This window comes from Bombus bifarius, unplaced genomic scaffold (genome assembly GCF_011952205.1).
Source record: "Bombus bifarius isolate JDL3187 unplaced genomic scaffold, Bbif_JDL3187 scf7180000010271, whole genome shotgun sequence".
Classification (NCBI taxonomy): Eukaryota; Metazoa; Arthropoda; class Insecta; order Hymenoptera; family Apidae; genus Bombus; species Bombus bifarius.
This window is the reverse complement of record NW_022885586.1, coordinates 7041253-7065019: the sequence shown is the minus strand read 5'-3', so window position 1 is coordinate 7065019 and position 23767 is coordinate 7041253. Positions and strand designations below refer to the sequence as shown.

The following is a 23767-nucleotide window of genomic DNA, read 5'->3' as shown; positions in this document are numbered from 1 at the left end:
TGCTACAACGTTGAAACAATCGGAAACGACACCAGCTGTAATCCCCTCACTTTCATCAGAAATAAAATCGTAGAAGAATGAAAGATTAAAGAATTATTCATATTTCTTTTGTCGTTCAAAAAAGCGACTACAATCTACGGTTATTCAGTCTTTTGTTCCCGGGATCGACGGGACCAGGTTAAAGCGATTTCACACGGTTGCCTTCGCTTCTAAACGCTTTTTAAATTCTGTAGTTATAACGAACTTTCTATCGACCATCGTTCTATGATAACATCTTAGCACAACTCGAAGCACGGACGAGAATACTTGCTGTAAGTTAGTTAAGAAGGCTGTTGTTCGAATAAGCTCAAGGAAAGTATTATATTCGCGAACGAGTGAAAAATGGGAGAAAAATGGCAGGGTTTCAGAGCGAAATAATAAAATTGAAGACGAAACAGGAATGAAAAGCTTGCGCATAGTTTGAAAGAAACAAAGGAGAAAAACTGTTTCGGCGTTGGTGGTGAATATTTTTACGCCCCTTTATTTCAGCTAATAGCCTGTCTCGACATTTATATCAAAGTTCTCATTCACCTGCCTCTCACGGAGGATCGTTACGATTTCTCTTTTATCCTATTCACGCCTCGACTTTCATTGATAGAACTTTCATCAGATCTAGATACTATTAGGAAATCTTCAACATAACTGGATTAGAATTCACTTCTGACGGGAATAAGAATGACTGTGATGAAGTGATGATATTTGCGAATGATATATTAAAATTTCATATTAGAACTACCGATTTGTAGTATACGAATGGTTTGAAATTAAAGTGATGTAATGAAAATAAATAGATACACGTAATCGTGTCTAGCGTGTCAGATCGCTGATAAATACACTTCCCTTCGTAAGTATTAAGATACTTGCCGGTCTCAAGGAAACGATTTTGAATATGTAAAAAGAAATTTGTAAAAGTTATTTACATCGAAGTTGCAAATTAGGGTTATCACGTTTTCCTAAGTTTTGTGACAGTTGTGGACCGCAGTGTAAGTAAGAAATAAATTATTAGATTGTTTTATAAGGAAATAATCCATAATCAACATTTTTTGTTTTATATTATTTTATTGAGTTATGTATGATATGTTCCAATAGAACAAAATGAATCATACATAATTCAATAAAATAATATAAAACAATATAAAACAAAAAATATTGTGCATCGATTATTTCCTTATAAAACGAAAGAAACTTTTGGGACAACCTAATAATAATTAATAAAAAACTTTGCTAACGACTAGTTTTGCGCTTTACGAACATCGAAAACAGTTCTGGCGAAAAAAAGTGAAAAACATTGAGAATTAATTTTGCCAAAAGCATCTGCATGCTTTCAGTAGTTTGCAAAATCAAAAAATATAAAACTCATCATTTTTAGTTCTAGCGTTAAGAAAAACGAAATACTCTTCGGGACAATAATTTTGCAATATTTCGTGTAATATCTCCTGGGTTTTAAAAAAGATCGCAATTGTAAAAAAGTCGTAATGAAAAGAATGTATGGCAATTATAGCCAGCAATAAAAGCAGCAGTTGACAAGAGAACAAACCAATAACTACGCTGCAAGCCAGCAATACGAATTGCAATTATATAAGTAATTCAGCAACAATCAGCAAATGGTAAAGAGTCGCGCCGCTATTGGCCTATCAGTGGCCTTATTGGATACTTGTGGATTATATGAACAGCATTTTAGAGGTCTCGTGATTTCATTCGGAACAACGAGTTTTGACACATCGAAAATCGTGTAATTTTACAGTGTCCAGTAGCGTGAAACAACTGCTGCAAACACATATCGTTTGCAAATGCATAATCATTGGCCAAAATTCATTTAGTATTCGATGTAATCTCACCAAAGAAATGTCTCAAAGGAAATGAAACAAAACTCTATTATTCTCCATGATAATTACTATAATGAAACGAAAAAGAATGACGAACAGAGAACAATAATTTTCGTTTGAATTTACATAATTATTTAGATTCGTACAATCTATAAGAAGGTCATTTTTATTAAAACAAAAAAACCCTACGATATTACGATACAAAATTACAGTGTAATACTATTCCAAAATGATTAAAAGCTGTTTCTCTCATAGTGGTTACAAGTACTTGCGCATCGTTGCATTTTTGATATTACTTTTAAATATCAATTAATTAAATCTAATTGACTATATTAAATTTCGTATCATTTAAGAGTATTTTTACGAGTATTTTTAGAATATTTTACGACTACGAAACTTTAGTATTATAAGAATGAAATGTATAGCACCTGAAAAAAGACACTTCATTGGAAAATACTTTTGTACTTTTATATTACTGTATACTTATCTAGATTTACATAATAAGCACAATATGCTTTATGTAAATAAAAATAGCCTAGTTATAAGAATTGTATGAAGATCTTTGTCAAAGATTGTTAAACTACTGATATTTGTACAAATTCGCGTTTTTATGTAATTAAACAAAAATTGAGCTCAAGTAGAAAATTGTTTCGACTATTAAATATCATAAGGGATAACTATACTTCGCACATTTTTTATGATTTTGTAAATTATGTACATTCCATGGATTTTTGTATCTTAAAGCTTCCCATAAATGCATAAAAATCCGCAATCTAGCGATCGTATTCTAAGGTGTACAACAATTGCAATTTGTTCCTTTGTTAGTTGTCATTTATATGCTTGCCGAGTACAATACCTGAGAATGGTAACGGATTTGTAGAACTATCGGGAAACTGCTGAAAGCTTTTGTTTCGAGATATGAGAAAGACTCGAAAGCGATCGAGTGCGTTCGTTTATTTCGCTTTTATTGAGGTCTCTGCAACGGGGCCTGCAATTTCGCGCGGTTTGGGCGCAGCCGGTCCGTTTCAATTAACGATAACGTCATTTAGTCGCTTCACAAAGGGATTTGCAATTTCGAAACAACCTCGGAATGAGACTACCTGTAAAAACGCAAAAACGTTTCGACATAAGAACTAAACTGATTCATTGAAACAATGAAAATAAAATAAAGAAGCGGAAGCATCCAACACTTTCTATAAATTTCATTCACGAGAATTTATACATATAAAAGCTGCAATCTAAAATTTTAATTTTGTTCTCTTCTTGTTCTTTTTCTTAAAATAAGAAGAAGGAGAACTTTCTATCGATTTCTGTTTTTAGAAATCCCCTTTTGCAGAGATTCGTTGTTCTAGCTATTAAATGATTTTATGGTTAAGACACGGGTCTATCGGTCCCATGAACGAGTAGATCAGCCCATTACAACCGTTCTCATTCATCATTTATCTCACCTTTCTCCTATCACCCTTACTTGAACCTCTCCTGTTCCTCAAGAACGGACAGGGGAAGCTTAAAGGCCGAAGAGGAAAAATGAATCTGGAAAGATCGAAGAAAAGTCTACAAAAACTAATCTTGGCGAGCAAAAACGGAAGGAAAATACAGATAAATGGGAATACGATGGTCAAAGATAGAACTCGAAAGACAGAAGAAAATATCTTCGAAAAGATTGCGAGCTAATGATTAAATCGTTCATTGAAAAAGTAAAAACTGTTAAAACCTATACAAATCTTATTTATAGAAACTACTGCAGATTAAACAAATATCTAACATCATCAAAGAAGTCGCTCTATCGTGTTTCCATAATTTTAGAGAGATTTTACAAATTACTAATACTAGCAAATATTTCACATAAGAGTAGCATGTTCGATAACGAAAGAAATAAAATTCTACGAGTGAATTCTCTAAATTAGAAATTAATCGCAAGCGACTCTTCGATTGGAAAGTTATCAGATTGTAAAAATTGTTTGTGCAAACTATCTTTTGTTTTTGAAGGATTGGAACTTGAAGGCATAAAAAAGTAATTTATAATATACAACCTATTGCAAAATAATCTGTTCGTGGAGATTTAAATCGCTTCAATAAAGAAGAGAAATTCATAATCTGCCACTTGATACCTACCTAACTATGACGATATCATTGACGAGTAAATTATCGCATAAGAAGGTTCCTATCTTTTAAATGAAAATCATATAATAGTGATATTTAAGCGAAAAGTTAACAGGTATGGAGGAAAATCTGTGCCTGAAAGAAATTGATAAATATATTCGGTCCATTCTATATGGATTTACCAGATGCTAAAACGCAGAAAGTGCCTGGGATAAAATGGCGTGCAACGTTGTGGAGAGAAGCTGAGCTGCTCCCAGCGTAACAGGAGATAACGCAGACTCGTTTCTCGCTACATAAACTCATCTTCCACAGGCACAACCCGTGGACTGGCTACGACTATACAACAGCGAACGAAAATCCTGCCGGAGATCGGGCTTGAATCTCACTCGAGCGCGTTCTTTCGTTACTGCTCGCGAAAAATGTCGTGCGCCCATCAAGAGCCGCTCAACCGAAATAAATCGCGGAGACCAGTTAAAAAATGGAACCCGGTTGATCATTCGGATCCATGTCAAAAAACGTAAAAGAAAAATAACACACTGGTAAGAAAAATTGATAATTACATGAAAATTATAAAGAAACCTGGAAACAGGAGAAGAAGAGAATTCTGTTGGCTATTTAAATTTATGTAAATAAGGAAATTAATATAGGGAATAAATTGGAGATAGATATAAATAGAGAAAATTAGAAATACCAAATGGAATCCTGTTAGTCATTTAAATTTATATGAATGACAAAATGAATGGGAGCAAATCGGAAAAAATATAAATAAAGAGAATAAAATGCAACCCTCTCAGTCACCGAAATTCGTGTAAAAACGGAAAAGGTAGTAAATGAGGAGTTTGAGAATTATTATGCATAAAAATTGCGAAGCTTATAGAAAATTTCAGAAAATTGTATAATCATGAACTGAAGTAATCTGGACCTGTAATCGTTTACGACGTGAAACTAAAAAAATATTGCACTTAGAATAAATGTCTCAAGATTGTTTCGTAACCTCTGAATAAAAATTCTTAATAACTATTTAACCAGCCAAAAAAATTGAGTTTGTAATTCGAGCATATTTAATCTCGTATTTGCATTTTATGCAAATCCAAAGAGAGGCAGAGAGAAATAGGCGTTCGTATAATTGGAAATTTAAAAATCGTGTTGGTGAAATTCCTACAACAGTGAACACAATTTTAAAACGATAAACATTTGTAGATCGATAAACTACGATTCTCGATTCCACGGAAGAATTATTAATTATTTAATGTAGCTTTTCTGTTCAGACAAGAAAACAAATAGTAATAACAGTCTAGATATTGAAAATCTGAGATAAGGACTGGTAGATATTAAGAGCTTACTCGTAGTTTTCCTTCGCGATAATTTTCGTCGGAATACTTGGAGGCAACTTCGAACGCACTTACGAAATTTTAGAAAGAAATCCTCATAGTTATCTCGAAAACTACTCTCATCTGAAGGAAAGTTTAACTTACTTCTATCGCTATGATTTCTCTTAAAATTATTCTGATAGTGAACAACGAGTAAACACGATACTTTAATAATTTCAACGAGTCCAATTTCACGTCCTAATTAAATTCATCGTGCGTTATTACGATGCCTCTATTAGCGTTCCACTACGCGAGATATAACGTCGAAATGACCGACATTATGGGTAAATATACACGTGCACAGAGAAAATTTGCGCGCATCCTACAAATATTTGCAAATTATCTAGAAATACAAGAAAAATACATCAACCTCTATTACTTTTATTCTTAGGATAATAGAGATACGTACTATATTTGTATCTGATATTGTTTTAGAAAATGAAATTTATATAATAGTTTCGAATTAAAAATACAAGAAATATATGGAAAAGATTAATGTTGGGAAGTTGTTTTATGTTATGCGATGAATCGCAGCATAAGTTAGCGACACGTAATTATGGCTAGACATTTGTCCCCAAGCATATGAGACGGAAACTAATTCTATCCGAGTTACGCTAGACGAATTTGTAGAGCAATGTATATGCATAACTCATGTTCTCGCGCATAATGCTTGTTGTATGTTTTGCAAAAGCCAAGTAACACAGGGGAATGAGAAAATTATTCTAAAAATGAAATCACAAAAATATTCTTTTGATATTATTTTAAAAATTTATAGAATATTTAAAATATTCCAGGCAAATATAAAAAGTTTTTGAATACTCTAGTTTAACAAAATTAATGGAATAACGTTTCGAAGAAACTCAGAGGTCGAAGATTCAAGTTAGAATTGAATATGAACGTTACTAATGATTGAAAGGCATACTCGATAGTTTTCTTCGAAATACAAAGGGGCATTAAAGATAAAAACTTTCGACTTCTTTCAGGTCTCTTTCTTCTCAACCAGCCCGGAACTGTCCAACAAACAACGCTTCGAATATTTCTCGCGTACAATACCGAGCGATCACTATCAAGTAAAAGCAATGGTGGACATCGTGAGGAATATAGGGTGGCGTTACGTATCTATTATATACGAGGAAAGCAATTACGGAATTAAGGTAACGTATGTTTTTCTCCATTGATATTAAGCCAGATATTTTACAAATTGTATATATTAATTAAATTTTTATGTTATTGCTGAAAATGTAGTGTACAAATAATGTGTGATTTGAGAAAAATTTGAGAAAAGGTCATTGGTCTTTTTAAGTTCCAAATAGTGATTTCCATTAGATATTAATAAATAATAATAATAATAAATAATAGTAATAATAAATAAATATCATAAGTATACTCGTTAAACAGCTGTATTTATTTTTCGTTAAATAGCTATGTTCATTTTCTACAAAATGAAGCATTGTATATTTTATACTGACCGGTATATATTCATAAACAAGATTCGTAAAAATTCACTGTTCTCTTTTACATCATTTCTATGAATGGGAAGATAATTTTCGTAGAAACCGCCCTTTAGTGTATCATTCGTTCCATTTCCATTTTACCAAAAAGTAAATCACGTGAAGCGGAATATCTATCGTTTTAATGACCGATACCTGAATTACGGCGTGAAGATAATTATTGAACTTATACGTAACTGCAATGAGGATGAGTGATGAATTAACAGGGATATATCGCGCCGATGTACACAGAGAAAATCAGCGGATACGCGCGAAAAATACGATCTCGCCCCTGTGAAATTCGGTACGAACAGTTGATTGATTCGGCCGGATAAGTGTTCTGAAACAATGCATTCAACCGACAATGCGATCACAGCTGCAGCTATCAACTCCAGAAAATACCCATTTAACCATCACGCATGGCGTATTCATTGTAATTTTTAAATAAATGAATCTCTATGATCAAATTACCGCAACGCACCCTTCACACGAGTCGAATGAATACGACATTATTTCGTCGAATTTTCAGAAACTTGTCACTGTCAATTAGTAGTTGAATATAACAAAAGTATAAATCTGTTCTCTACTCCACGAATTTTATTTTGTTTAAACAGAATTGCCATCGTTCTTCATTTTCCAAACCATAAACTCCATTACGAAGGGTAAATCAGTAGATGTATTTTTTTAAATTGTCAAATAATTCTTATACATTCTCAGTTTATATTTTCCGCTATCTGTCACGTTCCCCACTTTTTTAAATAAAAAGGCAAAGAAGGATGAGATTATATAAAAAATAGAGAGTGCTTTTGATACCGTTAAATTGTAGTTACATTAATTTACATTAAAATCCACGAAACTGCATTCTAGCATCCGTTCAGCCAGAGAACGTGAAAGCTACTCGACCACAATTCACCGAATATTTCACGGCAGACCAGAAACTGTAGTATATCTCATTTGCCTGACATATACGTAATCAAATAACTCCATGCAAGAGCGCGCTAGTCGTCAAGGTTCTTTCATTTTCTCTGTTTCGGCCGCGGGCTGCCTTGTTTAACGTGACGATCACAAAGGTACAATTCTAGGCTGCAACTTGCCAACGTATGTATTCATTTTTGGACGGTCTCCTCTTTTTCCGGGTCTCACGGCGCGTCACTCATTCCCGCCTGCTCCACGACTTCCTATTGCTGTCGTAACCGCCACTATGCTAATCGAGCGTAATTAAAACCACAGAGAACTGAGTTATTTTGGGGAATTATTCTTAGCAGTGAATGTCATGGAGAGAAATTTACTGAAATTTTCCTTCACGCTAGTCGTGCGTGAACTAAAACCGCGTGACGATATAACGGATACTATATGTGTTCGTCTTTGTATATACGACAGATAATAATTTTTAAGTCAATAGATATTTTATTTCATGTTTAATATCTTCTTATCGATATCAATACTTTTTCGTTCGTTCTTTATTTATTTCAATTCCTTATCTCTTGTAATTACTGCTTAAGAAAATGCACTTATCATTCGGCCTAATAGGCTTAATTTTTAGAGAAAAGATTCTTTAACGATTCCTTAATTGTGAATTTTATTACCTTTGTCTTTTATATTACTGGCATAAATTTACATGTACCATTATTGATTTCAACAATTTGTTTTTGAAATTTCAAACTAATTTCACCGATTCGGTACAGTCTCGTTCCACGTTGATATTCCGCATCGAATAAATTTTATGTCAGATAATTATATTCCTCCATTTATCTTAATTTTGTACTTCCATTTATAAATCGTCTATTCCAATTTTAATTTCACTGGAAAGGATGGTAACGTATGAAGGAGAAAAAGACGATAACGACATTTTAATTGCAATTGTGCAACGAAGATATCGGAAAAACGAGGAATGGAAAAGAGACACGAAGATAAAATTCGCTACGTTTTCGCGAAACAATGTAGAAGAAGAATACGTTTGTAACATGCATGCATAATATTCGGAATTAATTCGTTGAACGAAAGAAAACAATTGAAGAAAGGGTAGAGAGAGAGGGGGAAACAGATGAAAAATGAACATATCGCGTGCAAAATCTTGAACACTCGCCTGTTAATAATACGATCACGAAACGAGTAGCGTGCGTGCATAAAACAAATCGGCTTTACATCTCATTAGAGTACCACGACAACGAAATTAATAGACGAGCGTAGTGTAAATGCATGCATGTAAATAAACGATTCTGTATTTCATATCGATATACATCGGCAACCGAAACGGACTATGCATGTTGCAATATCGATGTTAATGGACTCGTTCGACATCGAACTCCACGATAATTGGTATCTCCAGTTCTTTTAGCTTAAAAGGGGAAAAAGTCTAAAAAAAAGGGAGAGGTACCACTCTGATAATAATAGTTTAATGGGATTGTAAAAAGAAATAAAAGAATGGCAGAAGGGTTTTAACGAGAAATATACGAGCGAAAGATTAGGAAAAACGAGAAATAATAAGCCACTAAGTAATCAGGATAATTCAGCAAAAAGTGAGAATAATAACAGTAATAAACATTGATTTTGAAAGTAAGCCCTCGCTGGATTAATATATTAATTGTACAATATTCTCGATGGAGAGAAAAGATTTCTAAAGAGGATAAAATACGTTTAGCGTCTGTAACTGAAAGAAATGGAAGAATGAAATTTCCTAAGGGTAAAGCTAGAATTGAAAGTTACGTTTGATACAGTGCAAGCGAGTAGTTGGATATGTCAACCATGTGATATTACATCAGACACATGATATATAACATGCAACGTACGCTACCTACCAGACCTCCATCCAAAGTTTTAAGAAATTTTGTGACAAGTTTTGCAGAACAGATTGAAATGTTGAAACTTTTATAAAGAAGATTTATTTCTGGAATGTTAAATTTCGAAGGAAACTTACGTTTGGATAGATATGGAGAATCATAGGAAGATAATTTAACGGTTTAATGTGCAGTGATGGATAAAAGAAAGTTCAACTGCTAATTTTACAAAATTATGGAACTATATTTGACAAGGGCAATTAATCAATGTTATATACAGGCTTTGAGAATCACTGTACATCCATCTTCTGGCGCTTAGAGAAGTTTCCCAAGCTTCAGAGATATTTTACTAGCTTCTTAGATATTATAATATTAAATAACAGACGAAGTGTCGTATCTTTTTTATTCTTCATCTTCTTTTTATTTTGATTCTACCATCTGTTGCCGAACATCCTGTATATTCCAGTTACCGTAACGTAGTAAAAAGTGTCGAATACAAGTTATAACAATAATATTCATATACGCAAGTATTAATATTAAACTTCCATTTGTCCATTTAGCATTATGTATATCTACAATATCGATTTTCACGATTTGGAACATTCGGCTACCTCTAATTTAATTGTTCATTTATCGTTCTGTTGACACAGGTACGCCAACCATTATCAAACTTTGAAATCTCTCTGTTCGTGTACGTTCCCTATCAAACTAAATATCTGCTACAATTATCTCTGAAACAACATCAAACGATAATGCTAAAAAAACAGGACTGATTTACCTTGGAAAAGGAAAGAACATATATAATCCTGAAACAATCTCTAAAAAAATGAAAGAAAATATTTAAAAGCTCTAGATTCGATCTCCTCTTTCTTTCATATCCAACATGTATATTTCGAAATTATAATTCAAGTGCAATTAATTATAGAACTAATGAGCTCGACGTACTTTAAATCGGCATGACATTCAACTAGCTGCACAGTTGGAAATCGTGGTCGAATAAATTCATCGTGTTAAGCGCGAGTGAATGAACGAACGCAATTAGAATGGTACCCACCAACCGACCGAGATTACATTACAGTCCGTTAAATACTTCATTCTAGGCACGTTAAATCGCGTGCATATAGTCAATCCCGCGACATTTTACACAGCGCGAATAGACGGAAAAACGAGGAAGGGAGCAGACGTACGATAGAGAAAACAGGCACACACCTAATTACGTTCTTCTCGAAATACGTAGCTACATAACAAACGACCTTGCATGGCCCACATTACCCTCACGCCAGCCGATGGGACAGATGCAGTTTTCTGCGCGTAAAAAATTCCTTCGAATAGATGATAAGCCTTGTCTTACTTATTCGTATCGAAGTCAACTCGGATTCGTGTGAATGTCGATCAATATTCGTCCGTTAATGTTATTAAAAATTAATCGTGCCGGTGAAAAGTTACACCGATCGACTTCATAAATTGAAATGTAGAAAAATTTTCTTAAATTTATATGGACAAAGTAGATTTCTTTAAATTGACAGAAAGACTATCGATGTTATTTCGAGAAAAATACCTGAGATCGATGAATATATCACCGAATCGTGTATTTAATTATACATTAACGTTATTACTATACGCAAAGATACTATGGTTAAGTCTTTTGATTTTGATTACATAAATTTACAACTTACTAATTCCATAAGAACGTAGAAAGTAATGCATCCAATTAATAATTTTCCAACTGAATATTGAACCGTATGGATTCTTATGAGCGATAGGCATATAGTGGCCCTGGAAAATATTTGAACATTTATTTAATTCCGTATTTTATCTTTTGGAATTTCATTTTTCTGACCGGCATATCCGTTCTATAACACAATATTCGGCCCAAATTTTTTTCTGGTATAAAAGCAGCTCTAACATCACGAAATTGCTGTACAGGTATACGTCGTTTAAGATAATAGGACAATTACTAAATTAAACTCCATACTGATACTGATCTTATCCTAAACCGTATGAAACTCTATTCGAAATAATTCAATAGATAGCCAAACAACCTTGACTTAAAAAATTTACGGCCAACGGTCAAATGCTCGTGGTTAATGAGATCTAGTCTGGAATCTTTAAGAGTTAGTAGCCACGAACTTGGAATTTCCAAAGTCAGGAAACGTTGTCATTGAAAATTTAAAATGGGACAATTTTTAACACAAGAACTCAAGCTTGAGAAGATTTAACATCAAAATTAAAAATTTAATTTTTAGTCTCTAGTCGAAGTTAAAAACTCGAATCTCGACATTTTCAAAGTCCGGAAGCTTCAATCTTGAAAGCATAGTTCCCGAAAGCTGAAGAGCTTAGATAAATAGATAAATTGGAAAGCGTAGATCTTGGAGGCTCGAGGTTCGAAAACGTCGCTTTAAATTTTAAGAAATATTGATCTAGGCACGTTCAGATCAAAAAGCTTTAACATCTCTTATCTCGCGAACTCTCAAGCTTAAAAGGACTCGAAGTCAACAATGCGCTGATCTATCTAAGCTCTGAAATCTTGATACCGCCGGTAAGTGCTACCATGTCGCAAAAAAAGATTGATGACCGTGGTATCTCGAAGGTGTTCTAATTACCATTCACGTGTCGCGTGAAAGCACGATCTTATGTCAAGATGAATATAAACTCGTTGTATCGCGGGGAAAAAGTATAATAAAGCGACGAAAGCGACGACAATCGTTCATTAAACGATCTAGTGGATACAGATATCTTACAAAAATGTCACAGTCAATAAACAATATCGCGATACGGTGGAATTTCGAGATTGATAAATATTCACTCAGATACGGTTGAAAGGATAACCTTTTCTTGTTTCGATAACCATCTCACGTTTATCCCTCTTCTTCGTTCAAAGCGTGGTATAATAACCAGACGTCTGTAATGGTATAAAATTGACTTTCACGTACACGGTAAAATCGAATTTTCACGCGATCCAAAGCGAGGGGAAGCTAGGTATTCCATGAAATGTACTGATTGAAAACGATGAAAGGGACGTGAATACAGGGCGTGATCGTGGCACGATAATGCTTGCATGTTTCGAGTTAGATCTCGATAGATTGCGATAGATTACTCTATGTACTTACAGCATAGATTTAATTTGTTTTTAAAATAAAATCAGGTATATCTCGAAACGTACTTCTGTCCACTTCAAACTCTTTCATACATGTACATAGTACACGCAGCAAATAGAACATTAAAGTAGTCAAACTGGTAATTTATACATAATTTGCTTTCACGAATAAAATACAGAATTTTAGAGTTAATTTTGAAAATATTACATAGTTTCTTCTTTTCGTTTCTTCTTTTTTGGTGGATCGTCTCATATTGTGCGTTATACGTTGTACGATGTCACGTCGTATGTACCCGTGACAGCCAAATTGTGGTACATTCTGTCAACTTCGCTTGTAATTTATCGCGACTCATCACGTATCCACTTCACCACTACAGAACAATGAACAGGTGTATGGCCGGCGGAACGCCATTGACCTAGATATTGATTCAACAATGACATATGTACGTCCTTTCTCCTTCCCACACAAGCACGTATACTGTTACTGAATGCATTTTGTTCTTGAGGGTTTAAGATGTACCCTTCATTTCCATACGTTACATTCTATATATACAAGACAGTATTTTCAATTGATGTACATATACATACAAGAAGAACGAAACCAGAGATATTAAATATTCTTTTCTCTTTTTTCTTCCTTGACCTAAATTCTATTTCTTTCCGTGACACTCTTACAATAGTTCGAACGAGATTAGAAAAATTAAATATTATTATCTGCAAAGTATTGAATACGAGAAAGCAATATTATTTATCTTCTTTTCTCCTTCCTTCTCATCTTCTTCTTCTTCTTTTTCTCCTTTGCCATCTCGTTTTTTCCTTTTACTCTTCCTCCTCCTTCCTCTCTTCTTCTTTTCTAAGCGTCCTTCCAGCAATGTCCTCAGCTCCATTGAAATCGAAAAATGTAAATACCATCTTCTTTGCAAAGTATAACAAAGATGATGCCATATAATAACGCAACGGCATTTATCGTCTTCTTCTCCTACCACTTCTTTTTCTTGTTCTTCCGTTTTCGGACTAAAACTATTTCTTGCAAAACATTCTCGTTTGACCAAAGTTCAAGAAATCAAATATCATCCCCTGGAAGATACTGGGAAGAAGAATACAATGCTGTTATGTTCTTCTTTCCTTTCTTCTCTCTTCTCCCTACCTCCATTCTACAGCTGCGTCTGTTTTCTCGGTTCATTCTACGTTAAAGTTGTTACTTTATCTTTCCCAGGTTCTACCTACATTCTCTTCCACAATTAGTGATAATTATCTCACTCCTCATCCCACTCAAATTAACTCCTCTTTCCATAAAAGAAGAACGACAGAACTATTTATCAAAATTTCCATTTGATATCATCATCTAAAAACAGCCATTCATCATCATTGTCTTTTCGTACATGTGGCTGCTCTCTCGAAGTTTCGTGCACCTATATTTCCTATGAAACACTTGCACGATTGCTTTTATGTTCCATTTTATCGGCCGTAATGTTCTGCGTGATATTATGCAATTCCTATTGTGTATATCTCGCAAAAATGAAATTGACGACTTCCCATTCGTAAATGGGAAATTTACTTGCCAATGGTACATTGGCCATTCGTTCGGAACTCCAACACTTGCTAATATTTCTGATAATTTACTATCTGTGTAACAGCTACATGAAAATAACGCGATTCGTAAAACTTGTACAGCTTCCTATGTTACATTAAGATGTTCGAACGAGTAATTACGGGAACAGCTTTGGCAAGTCACGGCCCTGCAATAACATATTTCATTAATCTCCTTGTAACCGATGTGACGGTTCTCTCATAGGTATAATATGGTCCTAAATCGATGCGGAAGGAAACAGGTCAGACTGTGAAATCGTCGACGAATTATCGGGACTTCTTCTTTCTTCCTTCCCTTTCGCTGTGATTTGAGAAAATTGCTTGCTCGTAAAAATAGGGAAGAAGCGTAAAATGCTGTTACGTTTCGAGGAGAAGAAAATGGGAAGATGGATCATGCAGACAGCAGAGCGACGAGCTACGTTAGTCTAATAATTCTCTTGAATCTTTAACGATACCCTCCGGTGATTTCTGCATTCTCGTTACTCGCTGCTGCCAAGCTTGAATTATTCCCGCTGCACGATGCATGGATATACGACATTTTTCCCTTTTTCTGCGACACATTCACGCTGCATACTTTATTTCAATATAATGCTTATCCTCGCGTGGCTGCGGTACGCGCGTGTGCATTTTCATTATCGTTAGAAACTGATTCGACCGAGCGAAGAAAAATGAACGTTGTAAATTACCGTTCCGCGTGTTTGTTCTCTTTTTTATCTCCCTAATCCTGTCGTAAGTTCTCGCGAAAATGTATTCGATGATTCCGGGGATATAGGAAGTTTTATAATTCGTGGATAACCAAAATTCGTTAACATCGCAGATTTTCTCTTAAACAAATCCATAGCCCAGTATATTTCCAACGGATTAATTTGAAAATCTATACCGGATATGAATTTTAAATAAAATAAAATATACGTATAATGTTCATTATTTGCAATATAGGTGGCAAATAATGTTCGTCAAATATTTGTTTAAAGAAAAAAGTATGTGATGCGAATTCCCATCTTCAGATAAGATCGCACGATTTTTTATGATAAACGTATCAACAGATGACAGATGAATTATCCCGCCATTCTACATTGGTATTCGTATCTTATCGAAATGGCTATGTACCATTTCTACGAATGGACAATTGTTCACGAAGATATAGTCATATTTTTAGTTACGATCATTCGTTAAATGAAAATAGTCAGAAAATATTTTTATACACGTCTACTACTATCTTTATTTATCGAATCATTGTACCGTAAGAATTAATCCGACGTAACTATTAATGATACATATCTGATAAGTTTTACCGTTGAAAGTAGTTAAACGCTGTAACAAAATAATAATGTAAACTCTGGAAGACAACTAATACATCGTTGAAGCTTAGACAACACTATAAACGTTTTCAAACAATTCCGATTCACGAAATCGATGTCTTTCTTCCGTCAAGAACACGATTTATAGGAAGGCTAAGTAGTACAACGCAATGAATAACGAATAACTGTACACTTGAAATCAATAAAAACCTCGTATCGAATCGATCAAGCAGCCATTTCTGTGTAATTACCTAAGAGATACATGCTATCATCGACAGCATTACGTCCATTTATGCTAGTTGTTTGAACGAAACGAGAAATTAATCTCGGCTCACGTCGGATGTATTTGACATCTAAGAGCCGATATTAACCGGGCGGGTGCTAACGCGTAATTTATTTCCACGGGTCGAATCATCGGATCGCGGCAATCTGTCGAGAGATCAACATCAGACACGTGTAACGGCGGATCGATCAACACGGAAGGACACAGAGATGGCAAAGTTTACCTATCGTAAAACGGAAATCGATAACGAGCGACCTTATTACGCGACGACGCGAATTAAACTATTTTCCTCCGGAATGAAATCAGAATCGATCAAAAGAACGTAGATCTTTATTAGACGAGGCTATCCATCTTTTTTTTCACTCCCTTGTCTTTTCCTGACGAATCGAAAGGACCGTTGGAGAAACGAATTCCAGTATAGAGATTCGTTCCACGTTCTTAACTACCAGTTCGTTTTTTTATTTTTCTCGCTATTTACAAGTATAATCCATCTCGGAGATGTATTAACCTTTTTATGTCGTATTCAAGAGTGCATCTTTGTATCAAAGGCAAAGTCCCTAATTCGCTCAGCATCGTCGTCTTTGAAACGGGATTTTGCTGTCTTTTCTTCTTTCGTCTCGTTGTTTCAAAGTCTGCTTAGAGTCGCAGTCGCGATACATACTGATAAACAGAAACGAAGAAAATAGAAATTCAATGTAATTACGAAGACACTGTTCGGTTTGTTACAGGCGTTCGAAGAACTGGAAGAGCTGCTGGGAAAGTACAACATATGCATCGCCATTAAGGAAAAATTAGTGAAAGATTCTGGCGTTGCCGAAGAGAAGGCTTACGACGAGATAGTCTTGAAATTGTTAACCAAGCCGAGAGCACGAGGTAAGCCATTTTTGTTCGAAATATTAAGTAACAGAATATAGAAAAAATAGAATTTCGCATGAAATTCAAATCCCTCGGTGAGAAATATTCGATTTTTCCTCGTAAAAAAGAAACAAAATTTGAAAAAGTACGTGGATTGTAAAAATCGGTTTTTTTTATTTATAACTTTCACGTGACGTTGAAATATTTAGAGAGAAAAAAAAGTATTGAAACCGGAGGCGTGATCAAAATGATATATAAATAAAATAGAAGAAAAGCTACACAGCTAGCTTATTTTTGAGTACAGAGCAGAAGTAAACTGTAGAAATAAATTAAAGATCCAATGGCAAACAATCCCGAAATCGTAAGATCCACTCGCAACGATTCCCGGTTTGGCCAACTCGATAGCAACCAATCGTAAATTGGAAAGCTCACAACTCTAAACACATAGCTATCGATTTTTCGGCTATAACCGCGTTACATATAACCGCGTTGCCTAGCACGTAAATAGCTGATATCATTGGAGAAAACTGAATACTGCTAAGGAACATATATTTTCTAAAATTAAAAATGTACAAAAGTATTCTATTTTATTTCTATTCTATAATTAAAATTGTCCACAGTATCTGCAAACTTATAGACATTTTGAAAAGATTCTCCAATTAAATATTTCCCGTGTTTATATATTTGCCTATTTAAAGTAAAAATGTATAAAGAAATTGAACTTTTATCCTACGATTTAAAGTATCCTTATGTATTCCTTAAAATTTCTTAAATTAAATATTTCTTCTAATCTAATAATCACTGCAACGAAAAATATATGAAGAAATTTTATTCTATCTTTATTCTACAATTTAGAATGATCGCTATATAGGAAAATATTTTGTAGAAAAAATTTGAAGTCAGCTATTGAAACATATGCACGACAAAGTGAAGAATTTCTTATAAGGATTTCACAGGAAAATAACTTCTCAGGAATTTGTAAACGATACGTAAAAGCAGCTTCGATAAACAACTGCTAAAATGCATTTATTACACGTAGATGGAAAACTGTCTAGAGAATTCTCAACAATGATAGCACTCTACACGATAATTAACATTTACAGAGACATTTTCGGTTCGCGAAATATTCGCATGTATTTCGCAAACGAACTTCTATCGAGTTATCAAAGTGTATTTGGTACGACAAAGCTCGCTACTAAAGGGAGAGGGATCGATCGAAACGAGACGAAGGGGAGAAGACTGGCCCATCGACATGAAATTGAAACGAAAGAACGGTGAAACAAAGATGCTTCCGGTGGAACATAATAAAAGAAAAAGGAGAGAGTCTTTTAGCTTTGAATGATAGAGATTCTTATCTTAACCGTGCTCCCATTTCGTTATCAAAATGGGAGGAAGCTAAGACGACTCGATACTTTTCCAGATAAAACGTGAATCCCTGGAATTTCATCGACTTGTCCCGTAACTTCTCAGTTCCTTCGAAATAGGACTTGGAAAACCGAATCTCTTCGCTTTTGTTTCTATTAAAAGAGCGCCTCCTTTATCAAGTAATGCGGCCATCCTGAGTCAGATACGACCGAAGACTAATACAATAATCAACCAGAAAGTTTAACGAACAATTTTTCGATTTTATTTACGTATTTATCTTATACGAAATTAAGATCGGTAAAAATTTTCAATATTTTTCAGTTTTCTAACAGATGATCTTTTCAAAAATATGATCGCAAGATAATTTGATTTCGTGATCTCCGATATCGTTATCATAATTTAATATTATTCTTGAATTTATTTTAGTAGTTAGAATAACCAACAGCAATGCAAACATTTAATCAATACATACCTATATTTGATTATTCAATTTATCTCTCAAATAGAGGAAACCATTAATTTGGAATAACATAATTTATATGATACGAATTCTCATGTATCTCGATATCAGAGAAATCTTATTTGTAATCAAACCTGCCGTAAAATATTGCAACGCAACTTGGAACATTTATCGCACGTTATGGAATATTTCCGTGCACATTGCGCATCTCCAGAAGAGGATAGTTCGACGTATCGAAAAATCTATAAAGTTCTTCAATGTTCATGAATACAAAGCTGGAATTACCGCGACGCGAGAGTAGGCTAGTTAAAATCCAACTATGTGTAACCTATTTCGTATGAACGGGTTTTGCCCAAGGAACATTTGACATCATTGAACTTTTCACTAGGTTCTCCTTAACCCTTCCATAATGAACAGTTCCCTATGAACAGAGGCACACAAAAGTGTTTCGACACTTACTATAAAAAGTTTTTGTGCGTATATTATGCGTAGACTAAAATCTGTGATGCATTTATTGAAAATATCAAGGTGCAAAAATGTATAATGTGTCTACAGTAAAATACTCGTAATAATAGTATAGGAGCTAAAACTTTTGGTTGATCGCGTGACTCGTCGCACATGTAGTTCGTTAGAATGAAAAAGCAAAAAAGATTAAACAGAAAGTGATTTTCATGTTGTTTCACCAGAAACTTTCACGCATGCAGACAGATCGAATCTCCTGTAACTTTATAGTTACAATTTTTCCAGTGTTTTCAGATGTTAACTAAAGTCTAAAATATCTAAAAATCCGAGCGAAAGGCCAAGCTCGTTATTTAGAATTCCTTTTTAACAAGACTTTTCAGTGGTTGAGTTGCAGACGTTTTTGCTTGAAATCGCGTAGTATCAATGCCTCATTCATTACGTGAACCTTCCTCGTTCCACGAATCACGACATTTTACGGTTATTGTGCAAACTGACGAGTAAACGCGTTAATTTGCGTCTCGTAACGTTTAAATGGCATTCGCGAGCCAAAGTTTCTAGCTATTGAAGCTCTCCGTTTCTCATTAGCTGTTTGTTCTCTTAGCGATACCTAGAATTCATCAGAGTTGAAATTACTCTGTTCTACGAACAGAACAAAACGTTGAGAGGTGGGATAACCTTTGACCAGCTCCCTTTTATGAAGGATACTTCGGCTTATACAGCTTCGTTTCACTTACCGTTGCAGCTACGGTATCGATGTGTACTTTATCAGGGCTGATCGATGAGCAATCTCAGATCCATTCTCACATTTATCCGCCATTCTTTGTTTAAGACTCGAGTTAAGGTCGAGTTAAGGACTCGAGCTTCTCGTCCCCGCGTAGAACAGCTCGTTCGTTGCAAGGTTATTTTTTGTGAGGAACTAGATTACACGGAACTTCGTCAAGAAGCAGTGCACCGTAAATGCACCAGTGAAACATAAGGTCGAGAGTGTGAGACGAGAAGAAAAATGATAGGACGGACGCGAGGCGTATGCGAAACAAAATTGAGAAGATGTTTACTTCGCGAATTAATTTGCATGGAGGAAAATACATGTTGCTTTTTTATTGAGTAATTTTTACCTTTCGTAGAATTGTAGCTGATAAAAATTCGAGTATGATAATTTGTCAACTAGTTGATTCCATTTAATGGTACTAAATGTTAGATACGAGTTTCGTTGTCTCTTTTAACGAAAATTTCACGCGAAGTTACAAAAAAGTATTACGAGAGTAGAAATTATTTTTTCTCCCTTTTCTAGAAACTAATTTTTCTGTTCTTAACTTACAAAATCTGTGTAACGCTTAGAATTTGGTAGAACTGTCTAGTCAAAATTTCCCTACGGGAACCTCGAAAGTCACAGCTTGCGGATAAACTAAACTAATATTTTTTTTATTTAGGTTATCGCTATTGTTTTCTTTTTTAAATATACGATATGAAGTACAAATGCTTTAGATTTAAACTTTCGTTTGTCTTTTTTTCACTACTGTCTTCTTCTCACTACTGTAATCTTTTTGAAACTTGGACCTATCGAAGATCAAATACCACTGAAGACAAAGGAAAGGTAAAAGACAATATGCTTCTGACATACAGGGGATAATACTTAATTGAAAATCGATAATGGAGAACCGATACAATACATATCTGCAGCGTTTTGTATCGTATCAAAATAGACGATCGAAGATTGTTTTTGGTCTGAAAAATAAAGTTTGGTGAAAGACAGTGAAAAGTTTAATTTCTGCTTGTTATATTGAAAAAATAATGGGAAAAGTAGAATACAAAAATAGTCTACAAAAGAAATGAAAGTTTCTGGTATTTAGATGGATACAGGTTGCAATGAAATTATACCAGTCTTCAGCTCACGATGTTTTGATAGGTTCTATTCTCAAGAAAATTAATTAAGTCACCCCTGAAACAGAGACTCGAAGGGAGGAAAAGCAGCGGAGACGGCAGCAAAAAAGAAATACGCAGCAATTGCATTAAATTAAATTCCAGTCCTGTCGTAAAGTATCTCTACCGTCGTATTTCCTTTGATTCCAACCAACAAAAAATATCTTTCTAGTTGTCTGTGGACTTTTGTAGAATGTTTGGAACGAGTTACGTCCCGTTATTTATGAAGCAGGTGAGCTGGAAAATCTCTTTGTACTGAAGATAATTTTTGACTGATTGCAAATAAGAATCTTTTTGCTCGAACTACGAATGACCTGGTTTCATCTATTGCAAATATTTGATTCTATGAAAATTTATAATTAACCCATTCGCGAACTCAAATAACCGAGAGAGTGACGATCTAAAGGGATAGATATAGCAGACGAAATTACGTAATTAAATCCTTCTTCTTGTGGCGACTTGAAAAAGACTTTACTTCTTACGTAATATAAATTTCAATCGATATTCAATCATATATTATCGATTTATTCTTAGGTACAATTAAATGGAAATTTAATTTTGAATGAATGAAAACGAAGAGGTAGAATTACGACAGTTATTATTAGGTGAAGTAAAAAGTTCTGAGCGCTTTTTCGCTTTATTTCGACGATGAAATTAACATAGTCAAGATTATTCGATTTAGATTAAATATGCGCCGTTTTGTTCGATTACTTTTGTCCATTTTGAAGGCAATTTCATAATTCCGCGGTTGAAGAAGTCCTCGTCCCTATTGGTAAAAAACTTGACCAGCTCATTTTCACAAGCCTCTCTTGAGGCCAGTTTTGTACCATCAAGAAAATTTTGCAAAAACTTAAAAAGGTGATAATCGCTTGGTGCCAGGTCTGGACTGTACGGCGGATGCGATAGAACCTCCCAGCCAAGCTCTCGGAGCTTCTGACGCGTCGTTAAAGATGTGTGCGGCCTGGCGTTGTCTTGATGGAACACAACACCTTTCCTATTGGCCAATTCTGGCCGCTTCTGGTCGATCGCCTGCTTCAGTCTGGTCAGTTGTTGACAATAGAGGTCCGAATTAAGTGTTTGCCCCGATGGGAGCAGCTCATAATGGATGATTCCCTTCCAATCCCACCAAACACACAATAAAACCTTCTTGGCCGTTAATCCACGCTTGGCGATCGTTTGGGCCGGCCCACCGCGATTGGACCACGATCTTTTTCGGCTGTTGTTCTCGTATGTGACCCATTTTTCATCGCCAGTCACCATCCGCTTCAAAAATGGGTCGATTTCGTTACGTCTCAACAAAGAATCGCAGGCATCAATTCGGTCCAAAAGGTTCTTTTGCGTCAATTCATGTGGCACCCATACGTCGAGCTTCTTCTTGAGACCAGCCTTATGCAAATGGTTCCAAACGGTTTTCTGGCTAATCTTCAGTTCCTGGGCAATGGAATAAGTGCTCACATGCCGGTCCGACTCGACGATTTCCATGATTTTATCCACATTTTCGACGATTGGCCTACCAGAGCGTGCCTCATCTTCGACGTCCATATTACCAGAACGGAATCGTTGGAACCACCGCTTTGCTGTTGCATTCGATACTGTACTGGGTCCATAAACAGCACAAATTTTTTTGGCCGCCTGCTCCGCCTTTTCACCTTGGTCGTAGTGGTACTGAAGAATGTATCGAATTTTCTCTTTTTTTATCTCCATTTTCGAACGCTGTAACACACAACTGGCTTCACCGAACACAAAACTGACAAAGAACCTTTTTGATGCGTAATATCACCTTGAAATCGGTGTATACTATGACTCGATGCGATGTGCACATCGTGAGATATGGCTCACTAAAGACATCTAGCGAAAAACGCTCAGAACTTTTTACTTAACCTAATACATTGATGCATATGGAATTTCGTCTTCTTTAATAAAACTTCTGTAATTATTCGTAACTTCCTGAAATATCGGAAATAATTTCCACGTGAACTAGTTTCATCATTCCACATTTATGAGAATTATCAGTTCTCACTTTTAAAATATTTCAAAACGGAACTATTAAAACTCAATGAATTTGATAAAAATCTAAATATCTCATTTACAATTCCTTTTAAAGTAGAATATTTGTCAGAGTTCATAATTCTGATAGTAGATCTCAGCGAATCTTGTAGCCCGTGAAAATTCCGACAGTGTCAATTAGCTTTTCTTTCGTCGTCGTCTGTTCGTTTAAAATGCATAATATTCAACTCGGACCAAGAAGCTGACGGAATTAGGAGAAAATTGTCTTAGCTCCAGAATTAAAAAATTCTCAGAATAAATGTCTCGAAGTTGATAACTGATAAAAATTCATATATGTTCATTTGTCAACTAGTTAATTCCTTTTAGTAGAGACAAAGTTTAACGCTCCAAATTTCGTCATTCTAATAGCAGAGAATATTATAAAATATGAATAAAATATAATATAGTATAAATAAAGTGGAAATGCTAACGGTATCGATCAACTTTTCTTTCACTAACGTCTGTTTATTTAGGATGCATAATATTCGGCTCGGATCAAGAAGTTGCCGGAGTTATGAGAGCCGTTAGACGCCTCAATGTAACCGGTGCGTTTTCGTGGATCGGCAGCGATGGATGGAGCGCCAGAGGTTTAGTTAGCAATGGTAACGAGCCGGAAGTCGAAGGTACTCTATCGGTTCAACCTCAAGCCAATCCTGTCAAGGGTTTCGAAGAATACTTCCTGAATTTGACTGTCGAGAACAACCGAAGAAATCCGTGGTTTGTTGGTAAGCGGACGACTGAAACACGCGAGCTTCGTTAAACTTCGCTAATTCTAACTTCCGT

The 23767-nt window shown here is 35.0% G+C and overlaps 1 protein-coding gene across 1 annotated transcript in view; it reads left to right on the top strand.

The window, feature by feature from the left end:
* Positions 1–23767, top strand: part of LOC117216635 — a 176719-nt gene that overhangs the window by 142554 nt on the left and 10398 nt on the right. Inside the window, exons 3-5 of the mRNA XM_033463515.1 lie at positions 6322–6492; positions 16605–16749; positions 23458–23709. Of these exons, the coding sequence (XP_033319406.1) occupies positions 6322–6492; positions 16605–16749; positions 23458–23709 (568 nt within the window). The remainder of the gene's footprint in view (positions 1–6321; positions 6493–16604; positions 16750–23457; positions 23710–23767) is intronic.